This window comes from Heptranchias perlo, chromosome 11 (assembly GCF_035084215.1).
Source record: "Heptranchias perlo isolate sHepPer1 chromosome 11, sHepPer1.hap1, whole genome shotgun sequence".
Taxonomy (NCBI): domain Eukaryota; kingdom Metazoa; phylum Chordata; class Chondrichthyes; order Hexanchiformes; family Hexanchidae; genus Heptranchias; species Heptranchias perlo.
Window position 1 is genome coordinate 14349225 of NC_090335.1, and position 27104 is coordinate 14376328.

The window sequence follows — 27104 nt, forward strand, 5'->3', positions numbered from 1 at the left end:
CACGCAGACGCGCGATCTCCGAGTCTGCGCCGTTCGAACAGGCGCACCCGCAGCGACTGTTGGCGCGAGCCGCCGGCGGGCCGTTCGTGCAGCTCCTCGTCGCGCTCGGTTAACGGAAGGCTCGGCGGCCTGTCCGATAGGTGTCTCCCGTTTTGCCTGCTGGTCGCTTTGAAGTCTGTCGAGGTCCCGGGATGTCCAGCGGCGACTGTAGCCCGGCGCGGCGGCCGGGAGTTGGAGTGGCGGCTTTCGTGACGAGTTCAGTCTGGCCTGGCTGTGTCCTCCTCGGTAAAAGGAAAAGCTCTTTCGGAGCAGGCACTTTTCAGCTCCCTGGCGGCCACCTGGAGTTCGGGTATCGTCTCTCCCTCCAAATTAACTGATCACATTGTAGTGCACGTGGGATTAATACAGAAAGTGCTGGAAATACTCAGCAGCGTCTGTGGAGAGAGAAACAGAGTGAACGTTTCAGGTCGAAGACCTTTCGTTAGAACCCGAAGATGTTAAAGAGTTAACAATTTTTAAGCAAGTACGGAGCTAGGGAGAGGGGAGGAAAAAAACAAAAGGGTAAGGGGCAAGAGTTATTAAATGATATAAGGGATGGTGGTGCAAGGCAAGGAGGGTGGTAATGGGACAAGTAAAGAAACAAAAGATGGGTCTAGAGGAGCTGTAAATGGCAACAGCAGAACCATTTCCAACACCTGCTATCTGGAAAAAATGGGAACAGTGGTTATGGTCTGAAAGTTATTGAAATCAGTGTTGAGCTCAGAAGGTTTTAAAGTGCCTAAACGAAAGATGAGGTGCTGTTCCTCGAGTTTCCATTGAGCTTCATTGGCACAGTGTAAGAGACCAAGGACAGAAAAGTCAGAGTGGGACAGGGAATTAAAGTGGCAAGCGGTGGGCAGGATAGGGTCATGCTTGTGGATTGAGCGGAGGTGTTCAGCAAAGAGATCACCCAATCTGCATTTGGTCTCCCCAGTGTATACTATATTGAAAGAAGTACAAGTAAATTGCTGTTTCACCTGGAAGTGTTTGGGGCCCTGGATGGTGGGAAGGGAGGAGGTGAAAGGGCAGGTGTAGCATATACATCAAGTAGGTAAACTGCTTTCTTAATCAAGGAGAGGCATGATGGGGAGATGTCATAGATGCAGATATTGGAACAGCAATATCACCTTTCAGTTTTAATCCATGCCATTCATGCTGCCCTGCTTGGTTTGGAGGGGGAGGGAAAACCATGAATAGTGTATAGTATAGTTTGATCAACTATTCACAATATATATCAATGATTTGGATGAGTGAACCAAATGTAATATTTCCAAGTTTGCTGATGACACAAAACTAGGTGGGACCGTGAGTTGTGAGGAGGATGCAAAGAGGCTTCAAGGCGATTTAGACAAGTTGAGTGAGTGGGCAAATACATGGCAGATGCAGTATAATGTGGATAAATGTGAAATTATCCACTTCGGAAGGAAAATCAGAAAGGCAGAGTATGATTTAAATGGTGATAGATTTGGAAATGTTGATGTACAAAGAGACCTGGGTGTCCTTGCACACCAGTCACTGAAAGCAAACATGCAGGTGTAGCAAGCAGTTAGGAAGGCAAATGGTATGTTGGCCTTCATTGCAAGAGGATTTGAGTACAGGAGCAAGGATGTCTTACTGCAGTTATACAGGACCTTGGTGAGACCACACCTGGACTGTTATGTGCAGTTTTGTTCTCCTTACCTAACAAAGGATATACTTGCCATAGAGGGAGTGCAGCGAAGGTTCACCAGACTGATTCCTGGGATGGCAGGACTGTCGTATGAGGAGAGATTGGGTCGACTCGGCCTGTATTCACTTGAGTTTAGAAGAATGAGAGGGGATCTCATTGAAACATATAAAATTCTGACAGGGCTAGACAGACTGGATGCAGAGAGGATGTTTCTCCTGGCTGAGAGGTTGAAAACGAGGGGTCACAGTCTCAGGATATGGGGTAGGACATTTAGGACTGAGATGAGGAGAAATTTCTTCACTCAGAGGGTGGTGAACCTGTGGAATTCTCTACCACAGAAGGCTGTGGAGGCCAAGTCACTGAATATATTTAAGAAGGAGCTAGATAGATTTCTAGACACAAAAGGCATCAAGGGGTATGAGGAGAGAGTGAGAATATGGTACTGAGATAGAGGATCAGCCATGATCATATTGAATGGCGGAGCAGGCTCGAAGGGCCAAATGGCCAACTCCTGCTCCTATTTTCTATGTTTCTACTAGCAAGTTAACAAAAGGCATGGAAATTTGAATGTCATTCAAGGTCAATTTGATATCAAAACTTTGGATTGGGCTTTCTTTGATTTATACCATGCGAGAACTCATTTTTAGACACCCTTTGTAAGTCGGTTTGCAGAGCATAAGAACTTATGTTTCCATTGATATGGCTCATTTTTAAACTGATTATTTTTAATAGAGAAAGCTGGGAAGACTGTGCCAAACGGGAAGTTCTTGAAGAGACGGGGCTTCACTTAAAGAATATTTACTTTGCTACCGTTGTAAATGGCATCAAATTAGAAGAAAATTATCACTACATCACAATTTTCATGCAAGGAGAAGTCAATGTGGACTATGATTCAGAGCCGAAGAATTTAGAACCACAGAAGAATGAAGGTAAATTCTGAATATGTCTAAGTGTTTAGAACATGATTGTAAATCCCTTCACAACCTTGCATCTCCTTATCTCTGTAACCTCCCTCTCTACCCCGAACTCTCCATTTCTCTGACTCCGGCCTCCCCGCTCCCTTCATACCACCGCCGCCGACAATGCCTTTAGCCACCTAGGCTGCACGCTTCAGATGTCTCTCCCTAAACCCCTCTGCCTCTCCAACTCCTCTTCCTTAAAATCCACCTCTGTCCAAGCTTTTGGTCACTCCATCTAATATTTCCTCCTTCAGCTTGGTGTCCATCTGTTTCCTTATGCCTTTGATGTGCCTTTGGATATTTTTTTACATTAAGGGTGCTATGTAAGTGCAAGTTGTTCGAACTGCTGGATTTTTCAAAGACATTATTGATGGTGAAAATGCAGTTGATATATTTAGGTTTTCAGAAGGCTTTCACGTTTGCGATTAACAGGATGGCTATTAATCAGACTAGGAAAGTATAGCCAAGGATAGAAAATTGGATTAGAAACAGGGAACAGAGGTAACCGTAAATGGGAACTTTTTAAGCTAGATAAAGGTTAATATCTTGTGACTGAGGTCAATCTTATCACTCCTTCTTTAAGACCCCCCCCCCCCGATAAAACTCACCCCTTTGACTCAGCATTTGGTCACTTCTAATATCTCCTTTTTTACTAAGGTTCCATTTTTTTAATTACACCTCTGTGAAGCACCTTGGGATGTTTTTCTATGTTAAAACTGCTATATTAATGCAGGTTGTTACTGTGAAGCTATATTGTACACATACAGGAGGTGCAATTTTGAAGTAAGTTGTGATGGTTGCAACTGATGCCAAATACTTGTAGATTGAAGCTATAAACTGCTTTAAACAAAGCAGGGAATAAATTAAAATAACAGTGTGTTCTTCCAGTGGTTCAGCAGAATTAGCCAGTGAGTAGCTGAACCATAAACACTCGAGTCCAAACCCTGTGCTGAGTTAGCTGATGTATTAATTGGCCCTTCGTCACGGAGGGGAAAACTGGTTGGATTCCAGCTCCTGATTGCGACACAGAGATTCCCACCAGTGGTATGGACATTGGGTGAAGGCAGGATCAGGCTTGTGATTGAGGGTGACTGTGGAATAGTACCTCAGCACGGGCTCAACAACATCAGGAGGACAGGCGAGAACATTGAGAAAAAATAATGCCACATACATTAATTATGAATTTTTAAGATGAGATTTGAAGTACATTAAAAAGTAACCAGTCAGTTGAAACTGAATGAAATACAATTAAATTTTATTTTAAAATAAAATCTTTAAAGCTACACTAAATATTTTGTGAGAATTTTCAGGAGCTCATCAATTTATTGATGAGATGTACCTGAAATAACTCATTGCTGAAGTAGTGAAGTTGGCAAAGTTGAAGACTAAGGGTAGTTTCAGCACAATTGTGTCCTTTTTAGGAATCTGACTGTTTGTCACTGATTCTGTTTGTCACTGATTCTGTTTGTCACTGATTCTGTTTGTCACTGATTCTGTTTGTCACTGATTCTGTTTGTCACTGATTCTGTTTGTCACTGATTCTGTTATGCTGCATATTTGTTTATTTTCCTCCAAATTCTGTCCCATTCATTCATATATTGCCATTGCTTCCTTCGCTTTTGTTTTCCCCAACTGTATTGTTTTATCTGTCCCCTTAGCTCAGAGTCCTTTTCTTTCTCTTGTTCCTCAGCATACATCCAGGATAAATCCCCTGGACCTGATGGCTTACATCCTAGGGTCTTGAGGGAAGTGGCAGTAGGGATTGTGGATGCTTTGGTAATAATTTTCCAAAATTCTCTGGACTCGGCAAAGGTCCCGGCAGATTGGAAAACTGCTAATGTAACACCCTTATTTAAAAAGGGTAGTAGGCAGAAGGCTGGAAATTATAGACCTGTTAGCCTAACATCTGTGGTGGGTAAAAATTTTGGAGTCTATTATTAAGGAGACAGTAACGGAACATTTGGATAAACATAATTTAATAGGACAAAGTCAGCATGGCTTTACGAAGGGGAAGTCATGTCTGACAAATTTGCTTGAGTTCTTTGAGGACATAACGTACAGGGTGGATAAAAGGGAACCAGTGGACGTAGTGTATTTAGATTTCCAGAAGGCATTCGACAAGGTGCCACATAAAAGATTATTGCTCAAGATAAAGAATCACGGGATTGGGGGTAATATTCTGGCATGGGTGGAGCATTGGTTATCTAACAGGAAGCAGAGAGTTGGGATAAATGGTTCATTCTCGGACTGGCAACCAGTAGCCAGTGGTGTTCGGCAGGGGTCGGTGCTGGGTCCCCAACTCTTTACAATCTATATTAACGATTTGGAGGAGGGGACCGAGTGTAACATATCAAAGTTTGCAGATGATACAAAGATGGGAGGGAAAGTAGACAGTGAGGAGGACATAAAAAACCTACAAGGGGATATAGACAGGCTGGGTGAGTGGGCGGAGATTTGGCAGATGCAATACAATATTGGAAAATGTGAGGTTATGCACTTTGGCAGGAAAAATCGGAGAGCAAGTTATTATCTTAATGGCAAGAAACTGGAAAGTACTGCAGTACAAAGGGATCTGGGGGTCCTAGTGCAAGAAAATCAAAAAGTTAGTATGCAGGTGCAGCAGGTGATCAAGAAGGCCAACGGAACGTTGGCTTTTATTGCTAGGGGGATAGAATATAAAAACAGGGAGGTATTGCTGCAGTTATATAAGGTATTGGTGAGACCGCACCTGGAATACTGCATACAGTTTTGGTGTCCATACTTAAGAAAAGACGTACTTGCTCTCGAGGCAGTACAAAGAAGGTTCACTCGGTTAATCCCGGGGATGAGGGGGCAGACATATGAGGAGAGATTGAGTGGATTGGGACTCCACTCATTGGAGTTCAGAAGAATGAGAGGTGATCTTATTGAAACATATAAGATTGTGAAGGGGCTTGATCGGGTGGATGCGGTAAGGATGTTCCCAAGGATGGGTGAAACTAGAACTAGGGGGCATAATCTTAGAATAAGGGGCTGCCCTTTCAAAACTGAGATGAGGAGAAACTTCTTCACTGAGGGTAGTAGGTCTGTGGAATTTGCTGCCCCAGGAAGCTGTGGAAGCTACATCATTAAATAAATTTAAAACAGAAATTGACAGTTTCCTAGAAGTAAAGGGAATTAGGGGTTACGGGGAGCGGGCAGGAAATTGGACATGAATTTAGATTTGAGGTTAGGATCAGATCAGCCATGATCTTATTGAATGGCGGAGCAGGCTCGAGGGGCCGATTGGCCTACTCCTGCTCCTATTTCTTATGTTCTTATACTCCTGTACCAATATTTTTTTTCAAAAGAGGGAAGTATAAATATCCTATTTGCTGATGCAAAAAGTGAATTCGGTGACTAGTTTTTTGCTATATTGCCTCAATTTGTTTCAGTGCTCTTTGTACTATGCACGATGAAAATACCGAGATACGTTTTGCTCCTGTTGAGATGATCCTTCACATTATGTTGTGTGAGATGAGTTGGAAATGCAGTTGCAACACACACTTGAGTAACTCAAGGCAACATAATCACATTTTGGGATTTTAGACTATGTTGCCATGGGCTGGGGAGGGGCTTGGTTTAATATTTGTCATAATGCTACTATTGAGATAAACGTAGCTCTCAAGGGGTTAAATTCACGGAATAGTAGGGCTGGCAGGTGTAATTCAATTTCATACCAGCGTCTTGAAGATAGTGAAAGGTAGTTTGATAGTCCAGTGATCATTTACACTCATTGCTCCTGTGGCAGCTCTCTTCATTTGAACTCAGTAGGGATCATTGCCAAGTTAGGCTAGTGGATTCTGCTCCTGGGTGGGGAGAGTTTGACTAAAAGCTGACACTAGAGTTAGGCTTTTTAAAAGAGAGAACTTCAAAAGTTGGGGGCAGTCAGTCAGCAAAAGGCTGCAAGGAACATAGAACAGAGGAGAGGGACATTAGAAAATTAGCTTTAGGTCAAGCAAGATGATCCACTGAAGCGGAGTTTTTTATGTCTTTAAGTTTAGTTAATATAATAGAGGCATGGCAGGGCACCTCAGTCCCTTCGAATGCACATCCTGTGCCATGAGGGATCTCCAGGCCGCTTCCCGAGTCCTGGACAACCACCAGTGCAGGAAATGTCATCAGCTCGAGCTCTGCATTTCGGAGCTTGAGCAACATCTGGCGTCACTGCAGTGCATCCGCGAGGCTGAGAGTTATGTGGATAGCACGATTCAAGAGGTAGTCACCCCGCAGCTTAAGAGAGAGCAGACAGAGAGGGACTGCGTGTCCGCCAGACAGACAAGGAGGACTAGGCAGGTAGTGCAGGAGTTCCTTGAGGGCATCTCACTCTCTAACCAGTATTCAATTCTGAGTGCAGCCAGAGCCAAGATCATAGCACCATGGGTGGCTCAGCTGTACAGGAGGGAGGAGAAAGGTCAGGACAGCAATAGTGATAGGGGATTCTATAGTTAGGGGAACTGACAGGTGTTTCTTTGGCCACAGGCGTGATTCCAGGAAGGTATATTACCTCCCTAGTGCCAGGGTCAAGGATGTCACTGAGTGGCTGCAGAACATGCTGTAGGGGGAGGGTGAACCGCCAGAGGTGTGGTCCATATCAATACCAACAACATAGATAGAAAGAGGGATGAGGTCGTTCAGGCAGATTTTAAGGAGTTAGGAAAGAGATTAAGAAGCTGGACCTCAAAGGTAGTAATCTCTGGATTGCTCCTGGGGGCCACGCACGAGTGTGTATAGAAATAGGAAGATAGATGACAAAAGTGAGAGTAAGATGAAGCAGAAAAAAGGGATGTATGACAGATGTCAGGTTGATAATACAAGTGAGAACCAGACTGAATATAGAAAGTTCAGAGGTAAGTGAAAAAGGAAATAAGAGGGGCAAAGAGAGAGTATGAGAATAGACTGGCGGCGAACATGAAAGGGAATCCATAAGCCTTCTATAGGCATGTAAACAGTAAACGGGTAGTAAGAGGAGGGGTGGGGCCGATCAGAAACCAAAAAGGAGATCTACTCATGGAGGCAGAGGGGATGGCCGAGGTACTAAATGAGTACTTTGCATCTGTCTTTACCAAGGAAGAAGATGTCGTTGAGATACTGGAAGGGCTAAAAATTGATAGAGGAGGTACTCGAAAGGCTAGCTGTACTTAAAGTAGATAAGTCATCTGGTCCAGATGAGATAAATCTTAGGTTGCTGTGGGAAGTAAGGGTGGAAATTGCGGAGGTACTGGCCATAATCTTCCAAACATCCGGGGTGGTGCCAGAGGACTGGAGAGTTGTAAATGTTGCACCCTTGATCAAAAAAGGGTGTAAGGATAAACCTAGCAACTACAGGCCAGTCAGTTTAACCTCGATGGTGGTGAAACTTTTAGAAACAATAATCCGGGACAGAATTAGTAGCCACTTGGACAAGTGTGGATTGATTAGGGAAAGCCAGCACGGATTTGTTAAAGGCAAATCGTGTATCGCTAACTTGAAAGAGTTTTTTGATGAGGTAACAAAAAGGGTCAATGAGGGCAATGCAGTTAACGTGTATATTGACTTTCAAAAGGCGTTTGATAAAGTGCCGCATAATAGGCTTGTCATCAAGATTGAAGCCCATGGAATAAAGGGGGCAGTAGCAGCGTGGATACAGAATTGGCTAAGTAACAGGAAACAGAGAGTAGTGGTGAACGATTGTTTTTCAGACTGGAGGCAGGTGTGCAGTGGTGTTCCCCAGGGGTTGGTACTAGGACCACTGCTGTTCTTGATATATTAATGACTTGGACTTGGGTGTACAGGGCATAAAGTCCAAATTCGTCAGGTCATAAATGCGGCAACCTTCCATGGAATCCGAATCCCACACTCACCTGACGAAGGAGAAAGCCTCTGAAAGCTTGTGATTTTCAAATAGAACAGTTGGACTATAACCTGGTGTTGTAAGATTCCTTACATTTATAAATAGAGGCATGGAGTACAAAAGCAAGGAAGTCATGATGAACCTTTATAAAACACTGGTTCGACCACAACTGGAGTATTGTGTCCAGTTCTGGGCACTGCACTTTAGGAAAGATATGAAGGCCTTAGAGAGGGTGCAGAAAAGATTCACTAGAATGATTTCAGGGATGAGGGACTTTAGTTATGTGGATAGACTGGAGAAGCTGGGGTTGTTCTCCATGGAACAGAGAAGATTGAGAGGAGATTTGGTAGAGGTATTCAAAATCATGAAGGATCTAGACAGGGTAGATAGAGAGAAACTGTTCCCATTGGCAGTAGGGTCAAGAACCAGAAGACATAGATTTAAGGTGAATGGCAAAAGAACCAAAGGTGACATGAGGAAAAACATTTTTACACAGCAAGTGGTTAGGATCTGGATTGCACTGCCGGTGTGGGGTGGGGGGTGGGGGTGGGGGGGGTGGGGGTGGAGATGGAGGCAGATTCAATCATGGCTTTTAAAAGGGAACTGGATAAGTACTTGAAAGGAAAAAATTTGCAGGGCTACAGGGATAGGGCGGGGGAGTGGGACTATCTGAATTGCTCTTGCATAGAGTTGGCACGGACTCGATTGGTTGAATGGCCTCCTTCCGTGCTGTTACCATTCTATGATTCTATATGTGTATACATTGCTAGGTTATGTGGGTATAATGATGAGACCGACTCCAGAGATGACTGACCAGTTCTATGCTATCGTACCTCAAATCCTGTTTCAGTATTCTTTGCATTACACCACAAGATGCCCAGATTTGTAGAGCGTAAAGAACAGTGTAAATTGGGTATGATAATTTCTCACTCTTTTGAAGCAGTAAATCCAATCAGCTCAGCTGTCCATGCAGCGAGGATTCACACCTATGCTTGTCAATTATTGGCTATACCAAATAGTGATTATCCTGAGGGAAAGATGTACAGGGTTTCTGGGATAAAGTTGGCTTCAGAATGACTCATCCGGCAGTGGGAGTTTGGAACCAAATCAGTTCTCCATTGTAGACGTGATAATCCCATCGCTGAGCCAGGCACGTCTGCACTACTCCAGGGCACTGTTAATGATTGACCAGCCAGCAACACTCACTAATGGACTCTGATGGCTAAACACGTCACTAGGGATTCTTCCCATTCGGCTCCTGATAATCCTACAGCTCAAGCAGGCAGGGTGTTCCAAGCAATGGGAAGTTTACCAGTGATCTGCTCTGGTAAGCTGCATGATTTCAACTGGATTTGGGTAAATGGGACATGTCCTATTATGCATCTCATAAATGCCAAATGGGAATCCTATGAGTGGGTGTAGGTTTCTCGGTAGCTTGAATTTGAGAGCCACAGAGAGTTCAGGATAGTAAGTGGGTGGCCATCTGAAAGGGTAGGAAAAGGCTGGCAATGCAGGAATCTTTTGGGTGTGTGGCGCTCTCAAACATGGTATTCAGCATTGAATGCCAGTGAGGTTGACGAAACCTCGAAGGAGTGCAGTCCTGAGCATGGCACCATGGGGCAAAGGACTGCGTAGGGGAGGCACAATGACGTGTAAAAGTGCAGCAGTCATAGGGGATTCGATAGTGAGTGGGACAGACGCGTTTCTGCGAGCACCGACATGAGTCCCGCATGGTGTGTTGCCTTCCTGGTGCCAGGGTAAAGGATATCACAGAGAGGGTGCACAACATTCTGCATGAGGAAGGGGAACAGCCAGAGGTCGTGTCCATGGTTCCAATAGGAAAGAAAAGGGATGAGGTCCTGCAGTCAGAGTTTCAGGAGCTGGAGAGCAAGTTAAAAAACAGGACCTCAAAGGTAGTAATCTCTGGATTACTCCCAGTGCCACATGCTAGTGAGTACAGAAATAGGAAGATAGGGCAAGTTAATGCATGGCTAGAGACATGGTGCAAGAGGGAGGGCTTCAGATTCTTGGGGCATTGGGAACAGTTCTGGGGCAGGAGGGACCTGTACAAGACTGACGTGTTGCACCTCAACTGAGCTGGGACTAATGTCCTTGCGAGAAGATTCACTAGTGCTGTGGGGGAGGGTTTAAACTAGTGTTCCAGGGGGATGGGCATCAGGGGGTAGCATTAGAAAGGAGAAACAAGGTGCAGAAAGGTTTCGAAGGGACAGATAGCACTAGAGTAAGAAATAGTACAGTATTAGGTGGGATCAGACTGAAAGAATACAAGAAGGTCTAAGATAGGTTTAGGGTGCATGTGTGTAAACGCATGAAGTGTGGTAAATAAGGTTGGTGAGCAGCAGGCACAAATAGCCACATGGGAATATGATGTAGTGGCGATAACGGAGACCTGCCTCAAAAAAGGCAGGATTGGGTACTAAATATTCCTGGATACAAGGTATTCAGGAAAGATAGGGAAGGAAAAAAAGGAGACGGGTGGCAATATTGATCAAGGAGAATATTGCAGTGCTGGAGAGAGAGTATGTCCTTGAGGGGTCAAGGACAGAATCTAGTTAGAGTTAAGAAACAATAGAGGTGCCATTACACTACTGGGTGTATTCTCTGGGCCATCAACTAGTGGGAAGGATCTAGAGGAGCAAATCTGCAGGGAAATTCCAGAGAGGTGCAAGAACTATAGAGTCGTGATAATGGGGGACTTCAACTGTCCTAATAGAGACTGGGATAGTAATAGTATAAAAGGCAAAGAGGGGGAGGAATTTCTGAAGTGTGTTCAGGAGAACTTTCTTGATCAGTATGTTTCTGGCCCAACAAGGAAGGAGGCATTGCTGGATCTGGTTCTGGGGAATGAAGTGGGTCAAGTGTCAACGGGGGAACATTGAGGGAACAGTGACCATAGTATCATAAGGTTTGGATTAGTTATGGAAAAGGACAAGGAGCAATCTAGAGTAAAAATAATTAATTGGAGGAGGGCCATTTTCAGTGGGTTGGCCCGGGTAAATTGGAATCAAAGATTGGCAAGCAAAACTGTAATCGAACAGTGGGCGGCCTTTAAAGAGGAGATGGTTCGGGCATAGTCTAGATGCATTCCCAAGAGGGGGAAAGGTCGGGCAACCAAAGCCAGAGCTCCCTGGATGACTAAAGAGATGGATAGTAAGATGAAGCAAAAAAAGGGGGCATATGATAGATGTCAGGTTGATAATACAAGTGAGAACCAGGCTAAATATAGAAAGTACAGAGGAGAAGTGAAAAAGGAAATAAGAGGGGCAAAGAGACATTATGAGAATAGACTGGTAGCCAACATAAAAGGAGATCCAAAAGTCATATAAATAGTAAATGGGTTGTAAGAGGAGGGGTGGGGCCGATTAGGGACCAAAAAGGAGATCGACGCATGGAGGCAGAAGGCTGAGGTACTAAATGAGTACTTTGCATCTGTCTTTCCCAAGGAAGAAGATGCTGCCAAAGTCACAGTAAAAGAGGAGGTAATTGAGACACAGTTCCCCTAACTATTGAATCCCCTATCACTATTCCTCCATGATCTTTTTCTTCCTCCCCCTCCCCCCCCCCCCCCCCCCCACTGCTCCCGCCATACAACTGAGCCACCCTTGGTGCCGTGGACTTGGCCCTGGCTGTACTCCCCAGAGGAACTAGCGACCTCACCAGTATCTGGTTAGAGAGAGTGAGATGCACTCGGGACTCCTGCACGACCTGCCTGGTCCTCCTTGTCTGTCTGGCAGTCACCCAGTCCTTCTCTGCCTGCACTCTTTTAAGCTGCGGGGTGACCACTTCCAGAAACGTGCTACCCACGTGGCTCTCAGCCTCATGGATGCATTGCAGTGATGCCAGCCGCCGCTCAAGCTCTGAAACCCGGAGCTTGAGCTCCTTCAGCTGACGACACTTCCTGCATATGTGGCCGCCCAGGACATGGGAAGCATCCCGGACTTCATATGACACAGGATCCGCATTTGGACTGAGGTGCCCTGCCATGCCTCCCTTTATTAGACGACTAACTAAACTTAGTTACTGCCCTGATCGGGACAAAAAAAACACTCACCAGCTATTCAGTTAGAGAGCAAAAAAAAAGTAATACTCACCAACCAATCATCTACCCACTGTCCTGTGACGTCACTTTCAAATTTCTGCCTGTATGAAAAAGCCCTTGCTCATCTCTCGCTCTCCTCTCCCGCTCTCGGGCCTCCTTTTACCCCTCGCTCTCCTCTCCCGCTCTCGGGCCTCCTTTTACCTCTCGCTCTCCTCCCGCTCTCGGGCCTCCTTTTACCTCTCGCTCTCCTCTCCCGCTCTCGGGCCTCCTTTTACCCCTCGCTCTCCTCTCCCGCTCTCGGGCCTCCTTTTACCCCTCGCTCTCCTCTCCCGCTCTCGGGCCTCCTTTTACCCCTCGCTCTCCTCTCCCGCTCTCAGGCCTCCTTTTACCTCTCGCTCTTCTCTCCCGCTCTCGGGCCTCCTTTTACCCCTCGCTCTCCTCTCCCGCTCTCAGGCCTCCTTTTACCTCTCGCTCTCCTCTCCCGCTCTCGGGCCTCCTTTTACCCCTCGCTCTCCTCTCCCGCTCTCGGGCCTCCTTTTACCCCTCGCTCTCCTCTCCCGCTCTCAGGCCTCCTTTTACCCCTCGCTCTCCTCTCCCGCTCTCGGGCCTCCTTTTACCCCTCGCTCTCCTCTCCCGCTCTCGGGTCTCCTTTTACCTCTCGCTCTCCTCTCCCGCTCTCGGGCCTCCTTTTATCTCTCGCTCTCCTCTCTCGCTCTCGGGCCTCCTTTTACCTCTCGCTCTCCTCTCCTGCTCTCGGGCCTCCTTTTACCCCTCGCTCTCCTCTCCCGCTCTCGGGTCTCCTTTTACCTCTCGCTCTCCTCTCCCGCTCTCGGGCCTCCTTTCACCTCTCGCTCTCGGGTCTCCTTTTACCTCTCGCTCTCGGGTCTCCTTTTACCTCTCGCTCTCCTCTCCCGCTCTCGGGCCTCCTTTTACCCCTCGCTCTCCTCTCCCGCTCTCGGGTCTCCTTTTAACTCTCGCTCTCCTCTCCCGCTCTCGGGCCTCCTTTCACCTCTCGCTCTCGGGCCTCCTTTTACCTCTCGCTCTCGGGCCTCCTTTTACCTCTCGCTCTCGGGTCTCCTTTTACCTCTCGCTCTCGGGTCTCCTTTTACCTCTCGCTCTCGGGTCTCCTTTTACCTCTCGCTCTCGGGCCTCCTTTTACCTCTCGCTCTCGGGTCTCCTTTTACCTCTCGCTCTCGGGCCTCCTTTTACCTCTCGCTCTCGGGTCTCCTTTTACCTCTCGCTCTCGGGTCTCCTTTTACCTCTCGCTCTCGGGCCTCCTTTTACGCCTCGCCCTCCTCTCCCGCTCTCGGGCCTCCTTTTACGCCTCGCCCTCCTCCCCCGCTCTCGGGCCTCCTTTTATGCCTCGCCCTCTTCTCCCGCTCTCGGGCCTCCTTTTACGCCTCGCCCTCCTCTCCCGCTCTCGGGCCTCCTTTTACGCCTCGCCCTCCTCTCCCGCTCTCGGGCCTCCTTTTACGCCTCGCCCTCTTCTCTCGCTCTCGGGTCTCCTTTTACCTCTCGCTCTCGGGCCTCCTTTTACCTCTCGCTCTCGGGCCTCCTTTTACCTCTCGCTCTCGGGTCTCCTTTTCCCTCTCGGTCTCGGGCCTCCTTTTACCTCTCGCTCTCCTCTCTCGCTCTCGGGCCTCCTTTTACCTCTCGCTCTCGGGCCTCCTTTTACCTCTCGCTCTCGGGCCTCCTTTTACGCCTCGCCCTCCTCTCCCGCCTCCTTTTACGCCTCGCCCTCCTCTCCCGCTCTCGGGCCTCCTTTTACGCCTCGCCCTCCTCTCCCGCTCTCGGGCCTCCTTTTACGCCTCGCCCTCCTCTCCCGCTCTCGGGCCTCCTTTTACGCCTCGCCCTCCTCTCCCGCTCTCGGGCCTCCTTTTACGCCTCGCCCTCCTCTCCCGCTCTCGGGCCTCCTTTTACGCCTCGCCCTCCTCCCCCGCTCTCGGGCCTCCTTTTACGCCTCGCCCTCCTCCCCCGCTCTCGGGCCTCCTTTTACGCCTCGCCCTCTTCTCTCGCTCTCGGGCCTCCTTTTACCTCTCGCTCTCCTCTCTCGCTCTCGGGTCTCCTTTTCCCTCTCGGTCTCGGGTCTCCTTTTCCCTCCCGCTCTCGGGCCTCCTTTTACCTCTCGCTCTCCTCTCCCGCTCTCGGGCCTCCTTTTACCTCTCGCTCTCCTCTCCCGCTCTCGGGCCTCCTTTTACCTCTCGCTCTCCTCTCCCGCTCTCGGGTCTCCTTTTACCTCTCGCTCTCCTCTCCCGCTCTCGGGTCTCCTTTTACCTCTCGCTCTCCTCTCCCGCTCTCGGGCCTCCTTTTACCTCTCGCTCTCAGGTCTCCTTTTAACTCTCGCTCCCGCTCTCGGGTCTCCTTTTAACTCTCGCTCCCGCTCTCGGGCCTCCTTTTAACTCTCGCTCCCGCTCTCGGGCCTCCTTTTAACTCTCGCTCTCGGGCCTCCTTTTACCTCTCGCTCTCGGGCCTCCTTTTACCTCTCGCTCTCGGGCCTCCTTTTACCTCTCGCTCTCGGGCCTCCTTTTACCTCTCGCTCTCGGGCCTCCTTTTACCTCTCGCTCTCGGGCCTCCTTTTACCTCTCGCTCTCGGGCCTCCTTTTACCTCTCGCTCTCGGGCCTCCTTTTACCTCTCGCTCTCGGGCCTCCTTTTACCTCTCGCTCTCGGGCCTCCTTTTACCTCTCGCTCTCGGGCCTCCTTTTACCTCTCGCTCTCGGGCCTCCTTTTACCTCTCGCTCTCGGGCCTCCTTTTACCTCTCGCTCTCGGGCCTCCTTTTACCTCTCGCTCTCGGGCCTCCTTTTACCTCTCGCTCTCGGGCCTCCTTTTACCTCTCGCTCTCGGGCCTCCTTTTACCTCTCGCTCTCGGGCCTCCTTTTACCTCTCGCTCTCGGGTCTCCTTTTACCTCTCGCTCTCGGGCCTCCTTTTACCTCTCGCTCTCGGGCCTCCTTTTACCTCTCGCTCTCGGGCCTCCTTTTACCTCTCGCTCTCGGGCCTCCTTTTACCTCTCGCTCTCGGGCCTCCTTTTAACTCTCGCTCTCGGGCCTCCTTTTACCTCTCTCTCTCGGGCCTCCTTTTACCTCTCGCTCTCGGGCCTCCTTTTACCTCTCGCTCTCGGGCCTCCTTTTACCTCTCGCTCTCGGGCCTCCTTTTACCTCTCGCTCTCGGGCCTCCTTTTACCTCTCGCTCTCGGGCCTCCTTTTACCTCTCGCTCTCGGGCCTCCTTTTACCTCTCGCTCTCGGGCCTCCTTTTACCTCTCGCTCTCGGGCCTCCTTTTACCTCTCGCTCTCGGGCCTCCTTTTACCTCTCGCTCTCGGGCCTCCTTTTACCTCTCGCTCTCGGGCCTCCTTTTACCTCTCGCTCTCGGGCCTCCTTTTACCTCTCGCTCTCGGGCCTCCTTTTACCTCTCGCTCTCGGGCCTCCTTTTACCTCTCGCTCTCGGGCCTCCTTTTACCTCTCGCTCTCGGGCCTCCTTTTACCTCTCGCTCTCGGGCCTCCTTTTACCTCTCGCTCTCGGGCCTCCTTTTACCTCTCGCTCTCGGGCCTCCTTTTACCTCTCGCTCTCGGGCCTCCTTTTACCTCTCGCTCTCGGGCCTCCTTTTACCTCTCGCTCTCGGGCCTCCTTTTACCTCTCGCTCTCGGGCCTCCTTTTACCTCTCGCTCTCGGGCCTCCTTTTACCTCTCGCTCTCGGGCCTCCTTTTACCTCTCGCTCTCGGGCCTCCTTTTACCTCTCGCTCTCGGGCCTCCTTTTACCTCTCGCTCTCGGGCCTCCTTTTACCTCTCGCTCTCGGGCCTCCTTTTACCTCTCGCTCTCGGGCCTCCTTTTACCTCTCGCTCTCGGGCCTCCTTTTACCTCTCGCTCTCGGGCCTCCTTTTACCTCTCGCTCTCGGGCCTCCTTTTACCTCTCGCTCTCGGGCCTCCTTTTACCTCTCGCTCTCGGGCCTCCTTTTACCCCTCGCTCTCCTCTCCCGCTCTCGGGCCTCCTTTTACCCCTCGCTCTCCTCTCCCGCTCTCGGGCCTCCTTTTACCTCTCGCTCTCGGGCCTCCTTTTACGTCTCGCTCTCGGGCCTCCTTTTACCTCTCGCTCTCGCTCTCGGGCCTCCTTTTACCTCTCGCTCTCGGGCCTCCTTTTACCTCTCGCTCTCGGGCCTCCTTTTACCTCTCGCTCTCGGGCCTCCTTTTACCTCTCGCTCTCGGGCCTCCTTTTACCTCTCGCTCTCGGGCCTCCTTTTACCTCTCGCTCTCGGGCCTCCTTTTACCTCTCGCTCTCGGGCCTCCTTTTACCTCTCGCTCTCGGGCCTCCTTTTACCTCTCGCTCTCGGGCCTCCTTTTACCTCTCGCTCTCGGGCCTCCTTTTACCTCTCGCTCTCGGGCCTCCTTTTACCTCTCGCTCTCGGGCCTCCTTTTACCTCTCGCTCTCGGGCCTCCTTTTACCTCTCGCTCTCGGGCCTCCTTTTACCTCTCGCTCTCGGGCCTCCTTTTACCTCTCGCTCTCGGGCCTCCTTTTACCTCTCGCTCTCGGGCCTCCTTTTACCTCTCGCTCTCGGGCCTCCTTTTACCTCTCGCTCTCGGGCCTCCTTTTACCTCTCGCTCTCGGGCCTCCTTTTACCTCTCGCTCTCGGGCCTCCTTTTACCTCTCGCTCTCGGGCCTCCTTTTACCTCTCGCTCTCGGGCCTCCTTTTACCTCTCGCTCTCGGGCCTCCTTTTACCTCTCGCTCTCGGGCCTCCTTTTACCTCTCGCTCTCGGGCCTCCTTTTACCTCTCGCTCTCGGGCCTCCTTTTACCTCTCGCTCTCGGGCCTCCTTTTACCTCTCGCTCTCGGGCCTCCTTTTACCTCTCGCTCTCGGGCCTCCTTTTACCTCTCGCTCTCGGGCCTCCTTTTACCTCTCGCTCTCGGGCCTCCTTTTACCTCTCGCTCTCGGGCCTCCTTTCACCTCTCGCTCTCGGGCCTCCTTTTACCTCTCGCTCTCGGGCCTCCTTTTACCTCTCGCTCTCGGGCCTCCTTTCACCTCTCGCTCTCGGGCCTCCTTTTAACTCTCGCTCTCGGGCCTCCTTTTACCTCTCGCTCTCGGGTCTCCTTTCACCTCTCGCTCTCGGGCCTCCTTTTACCTCTCGCTCTCGGGTCTCCTTTTAACTCTCGCTCTCGGGCCTCCTTTTACCTCTCGCTCTCGGGCCTCCTTTTACCTCTCGCTCTCGGGTCTCCTTTTACCTCTCGCTCTCGGGTCTCCTTTTACCTCTCGCTCTCGGGCCTCCTTTTACCTCTCGCTCTCGGGCCTCCTTTTACCTCTCGCTCTCGGGTCTCCTTTCACCTCTCGCTCTCGGGCCTCCTTTTACCTCTCGCTCTCCTCTCCTGCTCTCGGGTCTCCTTTTACCTCTCGCTCTCGGGTCTCCTTTTACCTCTCGCTCTCGGGTCTCCTTTTACCTCTCGCTCTCGGGTCTCCTTTTACCTCTCGCTCTCGGGCCTCCTTTTACGCCTCGCCCTCCTCTCCCGCTCTCGGGCCTCCTTTTACCTCTCGCTCTCCTCTCTCGCTCTCGGGTCTCCTTTTACCTCTCGCTCTCGGGTCTCCTTTTACCTCTCGCTCTCGGGCCTCCTTTTACGCCTCGCCCTCCTCTCCCGCTCTCGGGCCTCCTTTTACCTCTCGCTCTCCTCTCTCGCTCTCGGGCCTCCTTTTACCTCTCGCTCTCGAGTCTCCTTTTACCTCTCGCTCTCGGGCCTCCTTTTACGCCTCGCCCTCCTCTCCCGCTCTCGGTCCTCCTTTTACGCCTCGCCCTCCTCCCCCGCTCTCGGGCCTCCTTTTACGCCTCGCCCTCCTCCCCCGCTCTCGGGCCTCCTTTTACGCCTCGCCCTCCTCCCCCGCTCTCGGGCCTCCTTTTACGCCTCGCCCTCCTCCCCCGCTCTCGGGCCTCCTTTTACGCCTCGCCCTCCTCCCCCGCTCTCGGGCCTCCTTTTACGCCTCGCCCTCCTCCCCCGCTCTCGGGCCTCCTTTTACGCCTCGCCCTCCTCCCCCGCTCTCGGGCCTCCTTTTACGCCTCGCCCTCCTCCCTCGCTCTCGGGCCTCCTTTTACGCCTCGCCCTCCTCCCTCGCTCTCGGGCCGCCTTTTACGCCTCGCCCTCCTCCCTCGCTCTCGGGCCTCCTTTTACGCCTCGCCCTCCTCCCTCGCTCTCGGGCCTCCTTTTACGCCTCGCCCTCCGCTCTCGCTCTCGGTCCTCCTTTTACGCCTCGCCCTCCTCCCCCGCTCTCGGGCCTCCTTTTACGCCTCGCCCTCCTCCCCCGCTCTCGGGCCTCCTTTTACGCCTCGCCCTCCTCCCCCGCTCTCGGGCCTCCTTTTACGCCTCGCCCTCCTCCCCCGCTCTCGGGCCTCCTTTTACGCCTCGCCCTCCTCCCCCGCTCTCGGGCCTCCTTTTACCTCTCGCTCTCGGGCCTCCTTTTACCTCTCGCTCTCGGGCCTCCTTTTACCTCTCGCTCTCGGGCCTCCTTTTACCTCTCGCTCTCGGGCCTCCTTTTACCTCTCGCTCTCGGGCCTCCTTTTACCTCTCGCTCTCGGGCCTCCTTTTACCTCTCGCTCTCGGGCCTCCTTTTACCTCTCGCTCTCGGGCCTCCTTTTACCTCTCGCTCTCGGGCCTCCTTTTACCCCTCGCTCTCGGGCCTCCTTTTACCCCTCGCTCTCCTCCCCCGCTCTCGGGCCTCCTTTTACCCCTCGCTCTCCCGCTCTCGGGCCTCCTTTTACCTCTCGCTCTCGGGCCTCCTTTTACCCCTCGCTCTCCTCTCCCGCTCTCGGGCCTCCTTTTACCCCTCGCTCTCCTCTCCCGCTCTCGGGCCTCCTTTTACCTCTCGCTCTCGGGCCTCCTTTTACCTCTCGCTCTCGGGCCTCCTTTTACCCCTCGCTCTCCTCTCCCGCTCTCGTGCCTCCTTTTACCCCTCGCTCTCCTCTCCCGCTCTCGGGCCTCCTTTTACCCCTCGCTCTCCTCTCCCGCTCTCGGGCCTCCTTTTACCCCTCGCTCTCCTCTCCCGCTCTCGGGCCTCCTTTTACCCCTCGCTCTCCTCTCCCGCTCTCGGGTCTCCTTTTACCCCTCGCTCTCCTCTCCCGCTCTCGGGTCTCCTTTTACCCCTCGCTCTCCTCTCCCGCTCTCGGGTCTCCTTTTACCCCTCGCTCTCCTCTCCCGCTCTCGGGTCTCCTTTTACCCCTCGCTCTCCTCTCCCGCTCTCGGGTCTCCTTTTACCCCTCGCTCTCCTCTCCCGCTCTCGGGTCTCCTTTTACCTCTCGCTCTTGGGCCTCCTTTTACCTCTCGCTCTCGGGCCTCCTTTTATCTCTCGCTCTCCTCTCTCGCTCTCGGGCCTCCTTTTACCCCTCGCTCTCCTCTCCCGCTCTCGGGCCTCCTTTTACCTCTCGCTCTCCTCTCCCGCTCTCGGGCCTCCTTTTACCTCTCGCTCTCCTCTCCCGCTCTCGGGCCTCCTTTTACCTCTCGCTCTTCTCTCCCGCTCTTCTCTCCCGCTCTCGGGCCTCCTTTTACCCCTCGCTCTCCTCTCCCGCTCTCGGGCCTCCTTTTACCTCTCGCTCTCCTCTCCCGCTCTCGGGCCTCCTTTTACCTCTCGCTCTCCTCTCCCGCTCTCGGGTCTCCTTTTACCTCTCGCTCTCCTCTCCCGCTCTCGGGTCTCCTTTTACCTCCCGCTCTCGGGCCTCCTTTTACCTCTCGCTCTCGCTCTCGGGCCTCCTTTTACCTCTCGCTCTCGGGCCTCCTTTTACCTCTCGCTCTCGGGCCTCCTTTTACGTCTCGCTCTCGGGCCTCCTTTTACCTCTCGCTCTCGGGCCTCCTTTTACCTCCCGCTCTCGGGCCTCCTTTTACCTCTCGCTCTCGGGCCTCCTTTTACCTCTCGCTCTCGGGCCTCCTTTTACCTCTCGCTCTCGCTCTCGGGCCTCCTTTTACCTCTCGCTCTCGGGCCTCCTTTTACCTCTCGCTCTCGGGCCTCCTTTTACCTCTCGCTCTCGGGCCTCCTTTTACCTCTCGCTCTCGGGCCTCCTTTTACCTCTCGCTCTCGGGCCTCCTTTTACCTCTCGCTCTCGGGCCTCCTTTTACCTCTCGCTCTCGGGCCTCCTTTTACCTCTCGCTCTCGGGCCTCCTTTTACCTCTCGCTCTCGGGCCTCCTTTTACCTCTCGCTCTCGGGCCTCCTTTTACCTCTCGCTCTCGGGCCTCCTTTTACCTCTCGCTCTCGGGCCTCCTTTTACCTCTCGCTCTCGGGCCTCCTTTTACCTCTCGCTCTCGGGCCTCCTTTTACCTCTCGCTCTCGGGCCTCCTTTTACCTCTCGCTCTCGGGCCTCCTTTTACCTCTCGCTCTCGGGCCTCCTTTTACCTCTCGCTCTCGGGCCTCCTTTTACCTCTCGCTCTCGGGCCTCCTTTTACCTCTCGCTCTCGGGCCTCCTTTTACCTCTCGCTCTCGGGCCTCCTTTTACCTCTCGCTCTCGGGCCTCCTTTTACCTCTCGCTCTCGGGCCTCCTTTTACCTCTCGCTCTCGGGCCTCCTTTTACCTCTCGCTCTCGGGCCTCCTTTTACCTCTCGCTCTCGGGCCTCCTTTTACCTCTCGCTCTCGGGCCTCCTTTTACCTCTCGCTCTCGGGCCTCCTTTTACCTCTCGCTCTCGGGCCTCCTTTTACCTCTCGCTCTCGGGCCTCCTTTTACCTCTCGCTCTCGGGCCTCCTTTTACCTCTCGCTCTCGGGCCTCCTTTTACCTCTCGCTCTCGGGCCTCCTTTTACCTCTCGCTCTCGGGCCTCCTTTTACCTCTCGCTCTCGGGCCTCCTTTTACCTCTCGCTCTCGGGCCTCCTTTTACCTCTCGCTCTCGGGCCTCCTTTTACCTCTCGCTCTCGGGCCTCCTTTTACCTCTCGCTCTCGGGCCTCCTTTTACCTCTCGCTCTCGGGCCTCCTTTTACCTCTCGCTCTCGGGCCTCCTTTTACCTCTCGCTCTCGGGCCTCCTTTTACCTCTCGCTCTCGGGCCTCCTTTTACCTCTCGCTCTCGGGCCTCCTTTTACCTCTCGCTCTCGGGCCTCCTTTTACCTCTCGCTCTCGGGCCTCCTTTTACCTCTCGCTCTCGGGCCTCCTTTTACCTCTCGCTCTCGGGCCTCCTTTTACCTCTCGCTCTCGGGCCTCCTTTTCCCTCTCGCTCTCGGGCCTCCTTTTCCCTCTCGCTCTCGGGCCTCCTTTTCCCTCTCGCTCTCGGGCCTCCTTTTCCCTCTCGCTCTCGGGCCTCCTTTTACCTCTCGCTCTCGGGTCTCCTTTTAACTCTCGCTCTCGGGCCTCCTTTTACCTCTCGCTCTCGGGTCTCCTTTTAACTCTCGCTCTCGGGCCTCCTTTTACCTCTCGCTCTCGGGTCTCCTTTTAACTCTCGCTCTCGGGCCTCCTTTTACCTCTCGCTCTCGGGCCTCCTTTTACCTCTCGCTCTCGGGCCTCCTTTTACCTCTCGCTCTCGGGCCTCCTTTTACCTCTCGCTCTCGGGTCTCCTTTTAACTCTCGCTCTCGGGTCTCCTTTCACCTCTCGCTCTCGGGTCTCCTTTCACCTCTCGCTCTCGGGCCTCCTTTTACCTCTCGCTCTCGGGCCTCCTTTTACCTCTCGCTCTCGGGCCTCCTTTTACCTCTCGCTCTCGGGTCTCCTTTTAACTCTCGCTCTCGGGCCTCCTTTTACCTCCCGCTCTCGGGTCTCCTTTTACCTCTCGCTCTCGGGCCTCCTTTTACCTCTCGCTCTCGGGCCTCCTTTTACCTCTCTCTCTCGGGCCTCCTTTTACCTCTCGCTCTCGGGTCTCCTTTTACCTCTCTCTCTCGGGCCTCCTTTTACCTCTCGCTCTCGGGTCTCCTTTTACCTCTCGCTCTCGGGTCTCCTTTCACCTCTCGCTCTCGGGCCTCCTTTTACCTCTCGCTCTCGGGCCTCCTTTTACCTCTCGCTCTCGGGCCTCCTTTTACCTCTCGCTCTCGGGTCTCCTTTCACCTCTCGCTCTCGGGCCTCCTTTTACCTCTCGCTCTCGGGCCTCCTTTTACCTCTCGCTCTCGGGCCTCATTTTACCTCTCGCTCTCGGGCCTCCTTTTACCTCTCGCTCTCGGGCCTCCTTTTACCTCTCGCTCTCGGGCCTCCTTTTACCTCTCGCTCTCGGGCCTCCTTTTACCTCTCGCTCTCGGGCCTCCTTTTACCTCTCGCTCTCGGGCCTCCTTTTACCTCTCGCTCTCGGGCCTCCTTTTACCTCTCGCTCTCGGGCCTCCTTTTACCTCTCGCTCTCGGGCCTCCTTTTACCTCTCGCTCTCGGGCCTCCTTTTACCTCTCGCTCTCGGGCCTCCTTTCACCTCTCGCTCTCGGGTCTCCTTTCACCTCTCGCTCTCGGGCCTCCTTTTACCTCTCGCTCTCGGGCCTCCTTTTACCTCTCGCTCTCGGGCCTCCTTTTACCTCTCGCTCTCGGGCCTCCTTTTACCTCTCTCTCTCGGGCCTCCTTTTACCTCTCGCTCTCGGGTCTCCTTTTACCTCTCGCTCTCGGGCCTCCTTTTACCTCTCGCTCTCGGGTCTCCTTTTACCTCTCGCTCTCGGGTCTCCTTTTACCTCTCGCTCTCGGGCCTCCTTTTACCTCTCGCTCTCGGGTCTCCTTTCACCTCTCGCTCTCGGGCCTCCTTTTACCTCTCGCTCTCCTCTCCTGCTCTCGGGTCTCCTTTTACCTCTCGCTCTCGGGTCTCCTTTTACCTCTCGCTCTCGGGTCTCCTTTTACCTCTCGCTCTCGGGCCTCCTTTTACGCCTCGCCCTCCTCTCCCGCTCTCGGGCCTCCTTTTACCTCTCGCTCTCCTCTCTCGCTCTCGGGTCTCCTTTTACCTCTCGCTCTCGGGTCTCCTTTTACCTCTCGCTCTCGGGCCTCCTTTTACGCCTCGCCCTCCTCTCCCGCTCTCGGGCCTCCTTTTACCTCTCGCTCTCCTCTCTCGCTCTCGGGTCTCCTTTTACCTCTCGCTCTCGGGCCTCCTTTTACGCCTCGCCCTCCTCTCCCGCTCTCGGGCCTCCTTTTACCTCTCGCTCTCCTCTCTCGCTCTCGGGCCTCCTTTTACCTCTCGCTCTCTAGTCTCCTTTTACCTCTCGCTCTCGGGCCTCCTTTTACGCCTCGCCCTCCTCTCCCGCTCTCGGGCCTCCTTTTACGCCTCGCCCTCCTCCCCCGCTCTCGGGCCTCCTTTTACGCCTCGCCCTCCTCCCCCGCTCTCGGGCCTCCTTTTACGCCTCGCCCTCCTCCCCCGCTCTCGGGCCTCCTTTTACGCCTCGCCCTCCTCCCCCGCTCTCGGGCCTCCTTTTACGCCTCGCCCTCCTCCCTCGCTCTCGGGCCTCCTTTTACGCCTCGCCCTCCTCCCTCGCTCTCGGGCCTCCTTTTACGCCTCGCCCTCCTCCCTCGCTCTCGGGCCTCCTTTTACGCCTCGCCCTCCTCCCTCGCTCTCGGGCCTCCTTTTACGCCTCGCCCTCCGCTCTCGCTCTCGGTCCTCCTTTTACGCCTCGCCCTCCTCCCCCGCTCTCGGGCCTCCTTTTACGCCTCGCCCTCCTCCCCCGCTCTCGGGCCTCCTTTTACGCCTCGCCCTCCTCCCCCGCTCTCGGGCCTCCTTTTACGCCTCGCCCTCCTCCCTCGCTCTCGGGCCTCCTTTTACGCCTCGCCCTCCTCCCTCGCTCTCGGGCCTCCTTTTACGCCTCGCCCTCCTCTCCCGCTCTCGGGCCTCCTTTCACGCCTCGCCCTCCGCTCTCGCTCTCGGTCCTCCTTTTACGCCTCGCCCTCCTCTCCCGCTCTCGGGCCTCCTTTTACGCCTCGCCCTCCTCTCCCGCTCTCGGGCCTCCTTTTACGCCTCGCCCTCCTCTCCCGCTCTCGGGCCTCCTTTTACGCCTCGCCCTCCTCCCCCGCTCTCGGGCCTCCTTTTACGCCTCGCCCTCCTCCCCCGCTCTCGGGCCTCCTTTTACGCCTCGCCCTCCGCTCTCGCTCTCGGGCCTCCTTTTACGCCTCGCCCTCCTCTCCCGCTCTCGGGCCTCCTTTTACGCCTCGCTCTCGGGCCTCCTTTTACGCCTCGCTCTCGGGCCTCCTTTTACACCTCGCTCTCGGGCCTCCTTTTACGCCTCGCTCTCGCTCTCGGGCCTCCTTTTACGCCTCGCTCTCGCTCTCGGGCCTCCTTTTACGCCTCGCTCTCCTCTCTCACTAGTGCTGTGGGGGAGGATTTAAAGTAAGAGTGGAAATTGCAGAGCTGCTGGCCAAATCTTCCCATCCTCCTTAGATATAGGCATGGTGCTAGGGGATTGGAGAATTGCAAATGTTACACCCTTGTTCAAAAAAGGGTGTAAGGATAAACCTAGCAACTATAGGCCAGTCAGTTTAACCTCAGTGGTGGGAAGCTTTTAGAAATGATAATTTGGGACAAAATTAATAGTCACTTGGACAAATGTGGATTCGTAAAAGGAAAGCCAGCATGGATTTGTTAAAGGCAAATTGTGTTTAACTAACTTGATTGAGTTTTTCGATGAGGTAACAGAGAGGGTTGATGAGGGCGATGCAGTTTTTGTTGTGTATATGGACTTTCAAAAGGCATTTGATAAAGTGCCACGTAATAGGCTTGTCAGCAAAATTGAAGCCCATGGAATAAAAAGGGTAGTGGCAGCATGGATATGAAATTGGTTACGTAACAGGAAACAGAGAGTAGTGGTGAACAGTTGTTTTTCGGACTGGAGGAAGGTATACAATGGTGTTCCCTCGGGGTCAGTTTTTTTTGATGCATAATTTATTACTTGGACTTGGGTGTACAGGGCACAATTTCAAAATTTGCAGGTGACACAAAACTTGGAAGTGTAGTAAACAGTGAGGAGGATAGTGATAGACTTCAAGAGGATATAGACAGACTGGTGGAATGGGCGGACACATGGCAGATGAAATTTAACGCAGAGAAGTGCAAAATGATACATTTTGGCAGGAAGAATGAGGAGAAGCAATATAAATTAAATGGTACAATTCTAAAGGGGGTGGAGGAAGAGAGAGACCTGGGCGCATATGTGCACAAATCCTTGAAGGTGGCAGAACAGATTGGGAAAGCAGTTAAACAAGCATACGGGATCCTGGGCTTTATAAATAGAGATAGAGTACAAAAGCAAGGCAGTTATGTTGAACCTTTGTAAAACACTGATTCGGCCACAACTGGAGCATTGTCCAGTTCTAGGTGCCACACTTTAGGAAGGATGTGAAGGCCTTAGAGAGGGTGCAGAAAAGATTTACTGGAATGGTTCCAGGGATGAGGGACTTCAGTTATGTGGAGAGACTGGAGAAGCTGGAGTCGTTCTCCTTCGAACAGCGACAGTTAAGGGAGATTTGGTAGATGTGTTCAAAATCATGAACGGTTTAGATAAGGTCAATAAAGAGAAACTGTTTCCATTGGTGGAAGGGTCGAGAACCAGAGGGGACAGATTTATGGTGATGGACATAAGAACCAACGGCGACGTGAGGAAAAACTCCTTTACACAACGAGTAGTTATGACCTGGAATGCACTACCTGAAAGGGTAGTGGAAGCAGATTCAATTGTGGCTTTCAAAAAGGAATTGGATAAATACCTGAAGGGAAAAAATTTGCAGGGCTACGAGTAAAGAGCGGGGGAATAGGACTAATTGGATTGCTCTTACAAAGAGCCAGTATGGGCTCGATGGGCCCAATGGCTTCCTTCTGTGCTGTAACCATTCTATGATTCGAGGAACTTGGTAAAGGCTTTCTGCATGTTCTTGGTCAGCTGTAGAATTTTTGATAAGTTGAAAAAACTGCTTCAGAGGCAAATCAGAGAACAAATGAACTTGGATTTACATAATACCTTCTCTCATCCTCAGCACGTCCCAGAGTACTTCACATCCAATTAATTACCTGTAAGAATGTATTAAACACAAGTTTCACCTCAAATTGTCTTTATTATAGGATGGGAATGGATCAAATGGGAAGACTTTCCACCAGTGGACCAGCTGTTCTGTCCTTTAGCTTGTGTAAGACATGTTTATCATCCTTTTGAAGAACGACTTTAAAATCTTGCTGGAAATTCATCAGTGAATGACGGTAATCATCCTCATCATTTTGTGTAATATCGAATAAAGTGTTTACAAGTGTGGAATCCCAAAAGATGGTTTAGAATTGGAAGCAACCAATCGAACTAATTAATTTTAATCATGAAGCCATACATTAACAAAGATGCTAATGTCAATGATCTCATGAACTTGGCCTTGCATGTATCTCCCCATATTTAAATATTGTGTACTTGAAAATAGCATTAAATGAGTGAATGAAATTTCAAAACTGTAAGATGTACGTTATAAAATAAAACTACATCAGAGATTGATGGCTTGTGGAAAATAAATTGCACTTAAAAGCCCTCACACCTGCGATGCTGCTGAGCTACGCAACAGATGCGGTTACGCTGGTGACTTATTTTACATAACCCCCCCTCCCCTCCCAATATGCGCTCTATATAGGTGGTTTGTGGATTACTTTCTTTTGCCAGAATGAGGATT

General features: G+C 52.1%; 1 protein-coding gene across 1 annotated transcript; it reads left to right on the top strand.

The window, feature by feature from the left end:
• Nucleotides 1-26928, top strand: nudt15 (nudix (nucleoside diphosphate linked moiety X)-type motif 15). The gene is made up of 3 exons (XM_067992571.1): nucleotides 1-349; nucleotides 2441-2637; nucleotides 26518-26928. Exons 1-3 carry the CDS (start codon nucleotides 192-194, stop codon nucleotides 26619-26621), a joined length of 459 nt encoding a protein of 152 aa, XP_067848672.1. The 5' UTR covers nucleotides 1-191; the 3' UTR covers nucleotides 26622-26928.
• The last annotated feature ends 176 nt before the right edge of the window (nucleotides 26929-27104 follow it).

Bases quoted from the DNA above. Each gene is read 5' to 3' on its own strand.
- nudt15 (XM_067992571.1), top strand. From the start codon at position 192: ATGTCCAGCGGCGACTGTAGCCCGGCGCGGCGGCCGGGAGTTGGAGTG. The intron at 350-2,440 runs GTATCGTCTCTC...TATTTTTAATAG, and splicing joins GGCGGCCACCTGGAGTTCGG to AGAAAGCTGGGAAGACTGTG. The intron at 2,638-26,517 runs GTAAATTCTGAA...TCTTTATTATAG, and splicing joins AGAACCACAGAAGAATGAAG to GATGGGAATGGATCAAATGG.